The 13,451-nt window shown below is 43.8% G+C and overlaps 1 protein-coding gene across 1 annotated transcript in view; it reads right to left on the reverse strand.

The window, feature by feature from the left end:
* LOC117144739 overlaps window positions 1-13,451 on the reverse strand; it is a 95,903-nt gene that overhangs the window by 30,622 nt on the left and 51,830 nt on the right. The window contains exon 3 of the mRNA XM_033310091.1: window positions 9,732-9,864. Coding sequence (XP_033165982.1) covers window positions 9,732-9,864 — 133 coding nt within the window. The remainder of the gene's footprint in view (window positions 1-9,731; window positions 9,865-13,451) is intronic.

Below are 13,451 nucleotides of genomic sequence, written 5' to 3' on the forward strand. Positions count from 1 at the left end.
TTTCACGCGTCTACAAAATGACCCTTTTCCTGTGCCCCCGTTGACCCGCGGAGCCCAGGGGTCGACAAAACGAACCCCGAGCATAAATTTGCACGCAACTAATTTCTTCCGTTTAGCATTATTTTCGCAGCCCAGCGAACGAAACAGCAAACGTTTGCAATTTTGCGCATTAAAAAGCCTGACGTGCTATCTTTGGCGCTTTTATTGTATTTGTTAATGTCCGTCGAAGGACTTTGGGCGTTCTGGAGAGCTGGAGGGTTGGGGCTGCCACGCCCTTCGCCTTGCAACCCCCCTTTCCGGATGTCCCAGCGACACGCCGTAAATGACTTGACGTTGGCGAAGCTTTCCCACAATTCTTTCTATGACACTTAAAGAAATGTATACAAATATGGCCGAGAAAATGTATTTGTCTCTTTAAAACATGTTTTTTAATAAGGAGGAATTTAGCAGCAATATTAAAAATATATTAATAAAAATATAAAAATTGATTGCGTATACTTCCAGTTGACACCTGTGCATTTTGTTTGCAGAGACTGAATACATCACTTTTTGTTTAAAACTTTAAACAGTTCATCTTATTTTTCAATACGAATTGGCCGGCTTCAGCCACAAAGGAGTAAATCAGTTCTGTTTGCATTCATAGAGTTGGAAATCATTTTTGACCAAATATATTGTCCTGCAATGGCAATATATTTTGCATTTGGAATGACCTCATATTGCGCATTCGACTAGTTGTACAGTATTAGTTGAAAGTGCGTCTGCTTTGGACTTCAATTTACTGACTAATCAGCAATCGTTTAGCAAAATAGAAATACGAGCTTAGATATTAATTAGAACAGACGCCAATGGCACATCATTTTAATTTCTGGTGCAGTTGAGTTAGGTGAACTAGTTAGGTCGCAGGACACATTATATGCAGATCCTTTTCTTCGAGTGCTCCTTTCTAGTGACCCGCACACCAGCACATCGTCTTTGCACAGTCATCGCCAGTTGTGTCCTTTTGTTGTTTCCGCCGTCGTCGTGCAGTCTGTGCTATCTCTGCCCCTGCCCCAGTCCCCGTGCCCCCATCTACCACCCAGTTGCGGTTAGCGGAGCGGTTTGTCATTGTGCCGGCTGGCAGGATTCTTCGCGCAGGACTCTTCGCCACCCGGCGGCCGTATTGTTTGCGCCTTTAAGTGGTTTTTTATCATTTTGCCGCTGACACAATTTATATCCGGTGCTCATATTTCTTCTGCTTATCACTGGGGCGGCTCCTCTGCCTCCTCCGCCTCCTCCGCCTGCGCTCCTCACCACCTTCTCATGTGTTTGGCCATTCCTGCGATTGTCCTTCGAGTGCAGTAAGCCATGCGGCGAATAAATTACGGATCCTAAGCCTTGCCCAAAGCCAGGGCACGTTCCCTAATTAGCCTAATTAAATATATGCGCGAAAATGTAAACATAACGGACTGCCAAGTGCGGAAACTCCTTGCACTCCTTTCCTTCAAAGAACTGCGCTCCAGGTTCGCGATGTTCTCGCTTTTCCTCGTCTTTCCTCGCTTTTCCTCGCTTTTCCCGCTTTTAATTTTGCGCATTTGCAAACAATAGAGAAACGCCGAATAGTCAACAAAGGCGGAGGAGCAATAGCGATGCGATAAGGAAAGGTGGAATGGCATGGCACGGAGTGGAATGGAGTGGAGTGGAATGAAATGGAGTTTCCTTGCCCGTCACCCAAATATGGCCAGAATACGCCGGTCTTAGCCCGGCTTGCCCTCTGTTGACGTTGTGTTTTCTCGTTGTTGGCCTTAGGAAACAATAATGCCGAGTTTGCACAATGAGCACAGCAGCACGAGCAGCAGGAGCAGCAGGAGCACCAGGGAGCAGGGGGAGCCAAAAAGAAAGGGACACAGAGAACACAGAAAAATAAACGCCAAATGCTCGGGCAGTAAAAATTGTAAAGCAGAAAAACAGGGAAAGCAAACGAGTGGCAAGGAGCAAAATAAAATGGGCCAGCCAAGAAAAGAAGACAACATTGTGGCAGTTGCAGAAATGTCGACTGTCGTCGAAGGCCAGGCCAGGGCAGGGCAGGGGAGGGGAAGGGGGCTCGGTTCTGGGGGAAAGTAGACCAATAAGGCCAGAAGAAAGGCCAGAGAAAGCTGAGGAGAAAGTATGGGCAAAAGTGGGAAAGCGTAGGAGACAAGTGGACGCAACCACGCGACTTCCGTTCGAGCAGCTTGCTATGCACTCAAAAATATTTCTAAATGTGTGTGTTTATATAAGCTATATCTAATATTTAAATGCATTTATCTCACTTAAAAAAATTATGAACTTTCAACAATAGTATGTTTCAATAGTTTCCAAAACTTTTATAGTTATATATAGAGTCCATTGTCTTACTTCTTAATTGACTTGCCGTACACACTTTTTTTTCGCAGTGGACTCTCCCCATTCCCATTGGCTTTCCCCCCTCGCCCATTCTTTCGCATTTCTTTGTCGATGGTCTGCTTTTTTCCAACAATTAGTTGAGTTTTATTTATTTTGCGTTAATTGGTAGCACTTTATCTTGGGCTGAATGAATGAGCTGCGTTCTTTAAACAAATCCCGAGACGGGAAGGACCTTGAACTGGACGTTGCATGGTTGGTAATTACGTTTTGGCTTTTTCGGTGGCTGGGCATAAACTTTGACCGCCACAGCTCCGCGTCCCCGCCCCAGCCCAGCGAACTTAGTATTCGCAACCGAGGATCCCCGCCCCGAAATCCAATATCAGAGCAAGCTTCTCATATTGCCATTTAATGCTTCTCCTTTTTGTTCGCTCCTCAGTTTGTAACGCTTACAAAATCCTATTCAAAAAGATTGAAAAAGGGATGAACGGGGCGGGCAGCTCGAAAAAAATATATATACATATATAATAAAAAAAGGACCGAAAACTTTTGCACTCACAATATCCATTGAATAATTTTATGACAATATGTGTCAGAGCGTGTCGGTGTGTGCGTGTGTGCCCATGTGTGTGTGTGCCGGTATTTTCTGACAGTTTAAACAGATGCTGCTGTCGTGGGAACCTTTTCATCCGCCATTCCTCTCCCGACCGACTATTACCCATGACAATCGACGGGGTCTGCTTAAAAATGTCGTAAGTGTCAGATTACTTATAATTTTAATTGATTGGGTAACTTTTAAATAGGTGGACTAAGCATTGCATTTTACACGTTGCAATAAATACGAAATATATGTAAGTTAAATAATCGTGTTTTGAATATTATTAATCATTCTGTGGTACTTTATAGAGAATTATGAGAATTAAGCCCTATTTATTAATATTTATTTTAAGGGAGCATTAGGCAGAGTTTTGCTTCCTTCACGTGAAATGAAGTGTAATTTTCAATTTGAAGCATTCCATTATTCGAATATTTCAGGCATAACAAATAAGGCTATGTTTACTCTTGCACATTTGGAATTAAAAACCAATAGAAAAGGAGAAACCCATTAGTTTAGAGTTACGGATTTCTTAGATTACAGTTCTCATATTTCTATATTTATGTATTTCATTTATCGTAACCCCCCTTTCAACTGCGAACGTTGGTTTGCATCGCATAATCCCCTTTTACAGGGTATTTAAACTGTGCAACTCAACTATGCATCGCTCGAAAATGGCAATAAACTATGAGGGCATGAGGGTCTGCCAACGTGCGGCCCACTTGGGCGCTTTATCCACATCCACCTGTATGGACAAAATTAGACAGGTGAGAATAGGCGGCGCACATTGTTCGGAGTTTCGCATATTGTCTGGCGGCCCGTATCAAATTATGCATAAAGAAACCCTATCGCAGGCGTGGCGAAGGGGGCGAAAAGGGGGTAGAGGGGCTTTTCGGGAAGCGCCAGAAAGTGTGCTCCGTAACTCGACAAAAGTGGCAACAAATTTAAAATTGGTTTCCACACACAGGCACACACACATCGGCAAACAAAAGAAACAGAGAGAAATATGAAACAATAATAACACCAAAAAGGGGCTGTTTACACGCCCCCATATATACACACACAAAAGTATGCAAATGGTTTTACTGCCCCTTTGTTTTTGTCTTTGCTCTTGTTTTTGTTTTTGCTTTGTTTTTCCCACTTTTTGCAGGCGACTCGTCCTTTGTGTGTGTGTGGGGGGTATTGGTATTATTATGGAGCCATGCTGTGTAATATCTGTAAATTTCTTTTGTTATTGCCAACAACGGTTTTTCCTTGGACCCCCTGCCCCAGCCCCCTCCAATTTTCCCGATCCCCTCGCTTTTCCAGCGAACGGTGTTGACATTTGTTGGCATCTTTCCACACATTGTTGCCGCTGGTGTTGGTTTTTGTTTGGTTTTCGCTCCATCTTCTTCTTAACTTTTACTATATAATTTGTAGCATATGAATATATGAAGGAGCCAGCCCGGGAATAAAAAATCTACGGAGCTGCAGAAACAAAAAGGGCAGCCAAGTTCAAATTTATGCAGTGTCGCCCAATAAATTCCGCAATAAATTCAAAATAAAACTTTCATCCTCGGCTCGCCTATTTGGTTTTTCGGTGCTCTGTGTGAGCATTGCCGCAGGTTAGGGTTTCCAAAAACCCAAAGCCATTCAGACTTCCAGTTGAGAGTCCGAGAACAGATTTTAATATTTTGATTGGGGTTAAAAATTAGCTGGAAAAAGGGTCCCTCCGATGGGATTTCCGACTGATTTTAGCAAACAGAAATGAGATTCCACATATTTTGTTGGTATCTTGTAAGGCGAAAGTTCTATCAGAGAGCGCAATCGAATACTAATTGTGTAATGCATATAGAAAAATAAATTAGAAAAGATTTGAAACTATTTCTAAAACACGATTAGCGTTACACTCGGTGCGTATTATTCTATTTGGGATCATCAACTTTAATTACTGTGCAATTTAAGCCAAAGCGGATTTGGGCAACAATTCAATTGAATTCAGATATTTACTCTCCGGTCCATTAAATCGAATATAAATACTTAATTGTGGCAACTTAAACAAGAACAGATTGTTCAAATACACAACGACGATGTTAAGTTCACAGCATTTTCCAATTACTGTGAATTCCTTCCGTCCAATTACTGAAATCGAAGTCATTAAAAGTTAATCACGGCAATGGAGAGAAGTTTGGTAATCGGCCTCCCGCCTTGGAAAGCGCAATCAGGGCAAGGATTGGACCACCATTTCCGACTGTGACCAAGTGGCGACCCGACAAAGAAAATCCCCACGTTGGCATTTCTCTGTCGGCGGTGGAAGCCAGAGCTTAGTGTCGGCCAAATCGATTTGCATGCGCCACTTGCATTTCCGCTGCCACACACGCACACCAGTGCACACCCACACCCCCACACACTCACACACACGTTCACCCACACGACCGCATATACATTTGAAACTTAATTACAGTTTTAAATATCCCATCTAACCTGAAATTCGCGCAAAGTGCGACTCCAGAGCCGCCTGCCGCTCGTAAAATGGCCCGAAAATGCACTCGACTTAATTGCCTTTGGACCACGACTTTTGCCCGTCCTTTTGAGCACACTCAAAAAAATTATTTAACGTGCTCTATTAAGATGGAAGTTAGATAGCTATATGTTCATATATTCAATTATATATAATGATGTTGTATTGAGTAATTACATTGAGAGTGGAGTTATTGTAAACATCAAATATATACTTTTTCCAACGTAAGAGTTATATTTCCTGAGCTTGTTTTTCAGTTGGTTTTGTTACTCTGAACTTCCGCTATATTAACTTTTCAATAATGATTTCCTCACTAAGGATCTTAATAATATATATTCGAATCCGCTGACCCATACCACCATATATCAAATAGTAATTCCTGTCCAAGAATTACTCTATTATATGTATAGTGAAGTTTGAGGCAATCGGTTGATATAGCCTCAAAAAACCCTCTGTTAGCTTCTAGTCTTAACTATAAGTTAGCCTCCGATGAAAATTATAATTATTAGAAACATATATTTCATTTTTAAGGCCTACTGTAGATACCTTCAAACTAGCCGTTTAAAACGAATTAAATTCACGTGTAGATGTATGCCACTTCAGACTGAGATTCTGCCATCTTCAGATTCTCTTCACTTACGCCGCCGACTGCCGTTGGCCTTTATTGCCAGCCATTTTGAATACCATTTGGTGGCTTATTACTTCTGCGGCAGACCGCTCCTCAAGCAGCCGGATACACCGCCCAATACACACACCGCACACGCTCTTCTCGGAGCAAATGCACTTTCGATTGGTCCCTCCATCCGGATTTTCCGACCAGCCGACTGTATTTATGGGCGGCTGTTGTTGGTTGGAGGGCGGCTGGCGGCGATTATGGCAGTTAGCGTGGCACTCAGATTATCCTCTTTTGACAGCCAGTCCTCCGTCGAGTTGGGCTCAGGATGGAGCAGACCGGCCGGAGCAGACCCATCCAATCCGCAGCGAATTTAATTATTCATGCCACGGAACCTACGGATACAGATGCCCGGCATCCAGCAGCCAGCATCCAGCAGCCGGGCGCCCAGGTGAGCTTTAAAAATCAATTAACTTTGATTGTGCCACGGGCTTTAAGTCCACTGTGGGTTAAATACCCACCTTACACTAGGTAACTAGGTATATTTGTTCTGTGCACTTGAACTTTCCTAATCTATCAACAGCAGAAGGAAAGAAGTGCATTCATTTCACAATAAATAAAGAACCCGATGCATTAATATGCCATAAATTGAAAAGATTATTACATAAGCGAGACTTTACAAGTTTACCTTACTTTGTTATTTACCATTTATTATTGACCATTTTAAATCAGATTTAAATTTCCGTAAGGGATTCTGTGGAGTGAACTTTAAATTGAATATACTTATGTTTCCACCTGAGCTGCTCATCAAGTGCCAGAGCAGTTATTTAATTTAATTTTATGTATTTTCATTGCTTCATTTCGCTTGATCCCGGCGGGAGTTCCAATCGCAAGGGATTCGGCGGATGCATCGTTCCTGTTTGTCTCTTGTATCGCTTCATCCCAGGCCCATTTTCTTCTGCCTTTTGTTTATTATGTGGGCTTTTGGGGGGCGTTGGGGGCGTGGAATGTCCTGCCAATGCCATTGATGGCCTGCAATATTGAACGTGACAGTTGGCCTGTCGACCCACGGAGCTTCCCGCTCGCTGCTCGTTACAGGTGGCTGTCATGGCAAATGTTAATTTTAATAATGGAAGGGCAAGCAGCCGCCCCCTGACCTCTCTGCCCATATCGCTCGCTTACGACTCAACAAATAAATGTATAAAAATCTTATGAAAATCGCATTTCAAGGGTCAAAGTCAGCAGAAACAAATCCCGGCCAGCTATCCGGGGCCATAAAAATGAACCCAAAGACCCGAAATAGCCTAACCCTAAAAAACTGTCTGCTTGTCGGCCAGTCAAACAACAAAGCAAAAGTTAACATTATAATTTTTAATATTTTTGCTTTTAGCCTCCTGGGCAGGACATCGTTTTGTTCGGGGGCTCAGCTCCTGCCTTTGTATCTGGGTGTAAAGCTGTCAAATGCAGAGACCTGCTAGACACCACTTTCCACAGGGTATTTGGTGTGTGGTAGTGGGTGTTGTTGTGGATCTTGGTGTGTGCGAGCCTGTTTAGGTGAGGCTGCCAGCTGTGACGTGCCTTTGGAAATGTTGCAAAGCCTGGTCGGCGAAAAAGGATGCTCGACACTTGGGGAAAAAACAAGAGGATAAGCTAGATAATACAACTTACGGTATTACCAACTATCAGATGAAAGAAGTTGCCTTTCATACAAAAGGCAACATAATATATCAATAACCATACAGTTTGCAGTTTATCATTAAAAATTTACTGAGTTACTGAAGGATATCAGTCAGATTTCGAATACAGCAATTGCCATGAACGTAGCGCTGTGCTGACTTTTGAGTAAATAAAAAAATTATATAATAATCTATAAAGTATAAGTAATTTCTGAGAATTTTTCTCGGTGTACTATCTGGAAAAAACTTGGGGGACCCGTTCGGTGCCCTATTTACCCCGGCTCTATTTTTCCGCCCTTCACATGCTGCTTTCAATTTCGGCGCCTTTTCGGTTTTAGCCTTTGGTTTTGATTCTTTTCTAAGCCCCATTCAGCTGCCGCCCTGTGTGTCCTTCGATTTCACGCAGAGCTGGCAATTTTACGCCGCAGCCAAGTCCTTTCTGGAGTTTTTGCCTTGGAATCCTGTCGTTCGCCTGTGCAGATGTTGCTGTTGTTTCTGTTTTCGCCTGTGTTATTTATTTCCTTAAATTTCATTCCCGTTTCTTGTTTTCCTTTCGGTGTGGGTGTGTGTTTTTTCTCTGTGTGCACTGGCATGTCCTGCAAGGGAAATCGAATTCGAATCACTTTCGGATATTTTTGGTTATAAAGTCGGAAATTTTGCGACATTATTGTTTTCCACATTTTTCTAGTTTTCCGTTGTTGTGTTTTGCTGTTTGTTTTCCTTGGTCCAAGCACTTACCTCCACCGCTCATATTTTCCTCTTTGTCTGGTCTGAAATTTATTGCTTCCAATTGAGTGCACGAAGCGGCAGGAACAGGAACAACAACAACATCAACAAGGATCAGTGAGCTGGGCAACACGATTCGTGAACAGTTCGCGTTCGCCCTTGAGATACGCGTGCGTTTGTATTCGTATCCGCATCCGCATTCGCATTCGCATCCACATCCACATCCGTGTATCCATATCCATGTCGACGTCGTTGTCTATGTCCCTATGCCCGAAAAGCCCCGTCCACCCGCTGGCAACATATTCAAAAGGAAGCACATGTAAGCAAAATTGACAAGGCTAAAGGATATCGATGTCTGCTTATAATGTGCAACATATTAAACCTAAGCACACGTTCGCCAGCGAGCTCTATAAATAACAGCAGCAGGAGTTCGAGGACATCGCCGCGGGGCGTGGGTGTTGATGGAGACCAGGATGGGTTGGCGATGAGGATGGGTCCACCCGCCCTCGCCCACAATCAAAGTTGCCGCCAAAACAGTTTTCACTTTGGATGCCATTATTTTGCTGGCCCGCTTTTCACCTCGGATGTCCTTTGCCTCGGGTCCTGCGGCTAATATATGAGCCCATGTCGCCCCGTTTGGCCTGCCTGCTATGCCGTTGCTTTGTTTTGCTTTGACCCACTCCTGGAGCCATGTCCTGGCCCCAAGTTCCCTGACTAGGCTTATGCGGCAGCACACTCGAAGAAAATCTCTCCTCCCTTCAAATTAATAAGTTCAATAGAAAAAAGTTTGGCATAACGAATCTGTTATTAGAATCGCGTGCGGCTTATTCGAAATCATCACCGATTGACTCCATTCCTTATAACATTTTTCGAAAGGAGCCCATTTAGTTACTTGATATGCCAAATCGCTTAGCGTTCAGTGTAGCTCCACCCAAACCGACTCCAGTTGAGTTAATATTGATGATGTTATTAAAATAATAAATTATTTGAAAATTATGAACTGCTGCCATTTCTCATGAAGCTGTCGGGTCGCGTAAGTGGAGGGAGTTGCCATTGGAGGGCCTTATAAATCAAAGGTAGCCGGAATACGGACCCCAGTTGGCCGGCAACGAAAAGGGCGGAACTTCTGTCAACCGCATAGACAGATATCCACATCCACATCACCGTCCACATACTGGGAATCTCAAAGAGACTATAAAATTAGCAAGTGGCTGCTAACCTGAATTCAAATTCGACTGCCTTGGATGGGGGACTCCTGCTTACCTGTAAAGTGGCTTTCCGGCGCTCTCACGGAACCAGAGCACCATGTACACCCGGTCGTCCTTCGCCTCCGGCTCGATGTCGCACGGCAAGGATGCGGTTCGTCCCAGAACGGCCTCCACGGCCACCGTGGAAACTGAAAAGGGAGGGGAAACACAATTATGAGTGCACTGCGGTAAAATAATCATATGTGGTCTAGAAAGGCACGTACGAAAGCCATCAAATAGAAGATACTTTAATTATTCGTATTATAGAAGAGAATATAATACGGGTATATATTGCAAGTGTCCTTTTGAAAATGCATGAACTTGTGATATGTACAAATTTCTTATATTTACATATAACAAATATATTTACTGAGTTATTTGGACTGTTTATTAAATATTAAATCATGACTATATTTTCTTTATAGCATGGAGCAGGCAACTTATACTTCAGTGTCTAATTTTTTTTGATTTTATCCCGAATGACAGCAGGTTTGGCTGACGAAATGTTCTATTGGCAATCCTTGACTTATTTTCCCTGGGTGTATCATTACCGTTTCCACCCAATGCAATTGAATGAAACGACAGGTGGGGTGGCTCTTTTGAAATGTCATGACAAAACTATTGCCAAAGTCATTAACACAATATGAAAATGTCCTTTTTGCTGTGGGCCCGGGCTGACTTTCTGGGGTGTTGCCACAATTACTGCGACTCGACTCCTTCGTCGATTTCCAAGCAAATGTCAACAAAACGCTGCCTTTTAAGTGTCACGTCGAGACTCCCGTCCCACAAACGCGGAGCACGCAAGGCGGCAACCGCACGACAACCTCAAGGCAGCACCCAACCACCCAACCCAACCCAACCTAACCACCCATCCACCGACCACCCTAATACCCTACCATCCCATCAGTAACCGCCCAGATCCTTTCAACCACGCAGCTCCTTTCGACCGCAATAGCCGCTGACGTTCATCGTTGTACTCGCATAATCACAACCAAGTACGTGAGTGGGAATATTAATGCCAAATTGGAGCCAACGACAACGATGACGATGACGTCGACAATGGTGATGACGATGGCCGGTCTGCGATTTCTTCCGATTTCAGGCGGCCTCATCTTTTGCATTTAAACTGCCAATTGATGTCGCTGAAAATAGATAAATGCTAAGGGCACAGTCGTCGCTTCCGTTCCCAATCCAATCTGGTCCGCCGATTTCCCCACTCCCACTCCCCCCCAATCAATCCGGCAAAATGACACGGATTAAAGCCAGCCAACCAGCCAGCCAGGCTGATTTCAAGTTAAAGCCCCTAATTGTCCTTTGGCGTGAGAAGGATCGCAGGGTGGTGTGTGCAAGTGGGCGGTTCTTGGATGTTTAGTTAGTTCCGAACCCACAAGTCGTAAATTAATACGAGAAACATGTACTGTAAATGCATGGCCATTAATCAGCGGGCTGAATAAAACATTAATAGCCATCAAAGAGTAGCCAATAAGTTCCATAAATTGATTAGGAAGGGATTGGGCTGTGACGTAGAGTAAACTAAGTTGACAGTAGTCAAATATATATACCCAGAATATAGCATGGCTGGTACCGCTCTAAATATGTTAAGAAATTTTAATATCCTTTGAATTCCCCACGCAAATCAGGCAGACAGAGATATTTGCCAGCGATTGACGCTCGACACACTCATCGCATCGATTTCTTTGCGCAAAAATTGAAAATCCAATTGCTCACCTGTCCAGCTGTCAGAACCCAGAAACTCGAACACATCCATCATGGACCTATTTTACAGCCCGGTGCTCATTAATACCCAAAAGGGAGCCCCACAATCGTGTTACGCGTAATTTAATTTCGCCAGCCACCAAACGAGTGAAAGGAATAAAAATGACGGAAGGCGCCGGAGGAGCGCAGGCAGGAGCAAATGCTCCGCTTGCAGACGATGCCAAAAATTGTTGACATTTATTTAATATGCGCACGTTTTATAGAAAAGCAATTCCCAGTCGGATAATTTATGGCACACTACAGAAATTTGCACATGAAAACGCCGACCCAGCGCCACCCATCGAAAAACACTCGCCCACGCAGGCAAACCGAATGACAAACGGACAAGCAGACAGACTCGCATACGGACGCATACAGATACAGATACATCGTGTACATCGTGTACGAGTATGAGTGCTGGTGGGCAGCTACAGCTGTATTGGTGAGTGGGCTGTCGCCGAACATGGTAGCAATTTTCGTGCGTTTGTAATTCCCATGTAAGATGTCAAATGCTCGACGAGCAGACACAGTTAGGCGCTCTATATCAGGCGGATGAGGTCCGTACACTGAGCGATATCAAAATCAATTAGGGCAAGTACTCAAGTTAGCGAAAGTACATCAAAACCCAAAGGATCCTTTAAAATTTGTATGACTTTTGTTGGATGGAATATTGAACTGAACTTTTAAGCTGGACACCTTTCTCCCTATTATTATGTATTTCTGACTTTTCTTAACTTTTCATTTAATACTAACTAATTAAAAACAAGTTTTTTCCCAGTGTGCTGGTTCTGTTCTGTCACTGCCTCAGAGTCCCAAAGGCGGGCGGGCTGTTGCAGCAAATTGACATAATTTGTGATATGCGCCTCCGTCGCCGCCTCCTTCATCGCTTCAGCGAGTCCTTCTGCTTCGCGTGCTCCTCCGCCTGCTCCTGCTGCTCCTCCTGATCCTTCTCAGCTCCATCATCCTGCCGCTCGTCAGCGTCAGCGGCGCGCAAGCGTAAGTGTGCAATGAGTGATTTGCCTGTGGCTCCCACTGGGGAATCGCGGATGGGATGGGATGGCTGGGTCTCCAATCCCGTCCCATCCGCAGACCACGAATCAGGCAGCCAAAACCAACTGCCTGGGTTTTGGACAAAGTGGCGCGTGCTGCGGCTTAGGTGGCAAGCTGCTTCTGAGGTCACCGGATTGGGCTGCCACAAGCGGCAACAGTTCAGTTCAGTTCGGATAGACAAATGCCACTCCATCCAGTCGCGTGTGTGTAAACGGGGTAAATATGTGCCTGAGTTCGTGCAGGCGGTGAAATAGGTCAATTTGGGATTATTAGTGCAAATCGAAGGCGAAACTATTTTTAGCAAATTGATTTCAGAGACTGTGAACAACATAATCCCTTCGTGTTCCTCGAGATTGGGTATCTGCTGTCACTTGTTTGGCTTCGCTTGTCCAATTCAATTAATTTGATTAAGGGCTGGACACTCGAAAACATATTTATGTCATTGTGGTTAGCTAATTATCGATCATTGCAATTAAAAAGGATAAATAATTAATAGTTTAAGTGCACTTTGTATGCACTTTGTTATTTTGTTGCCCAAGCCAATAGCCTAACAGTAACTTATAAGAGCCAAGATGAAGTGCATGAACTTCTATTCAAACATGCTGGTATCATGGTAAAATGAGATGTTTGCAATGCTGCAATGTATTGCGTAATAAGTCGAGCGAAATAAATGTTGAATTCTGGCACAGACTGCATTGATACTTAATGGGTATTAAGAACTCATCATTTACTATCATCAGTCCAATACGTAAATGATTTAAGACTATTGGCATTCGAATCTGCGATATCGAGTGATATTCCAGCTTGAACCTTTACCTACTTTAACGACATTTTGCTCACGAGCAGAGGGGAAACACCAGAGCAAACATCTTAACAAGGGAATGGGAATTTCCTGGCGATTTCCGCTGGATCCTATATGGTTCGGTAACGT

Source organism: Drosophila mauritiana, chromosome 3R, assembly GCF_004382145.1.
Source record: "Drosophila mauritiana strain mau12 chromosome 3R, ASM438214v1, whole genome shotgun sequence".
Taxonomy (NCBI): domain Eukaryota; kingdom Metazoa; phylum Arthropoda; class Insecta; order Diptera; family Drosophilidae; genus Drosophila; species Drosophila mauritiana.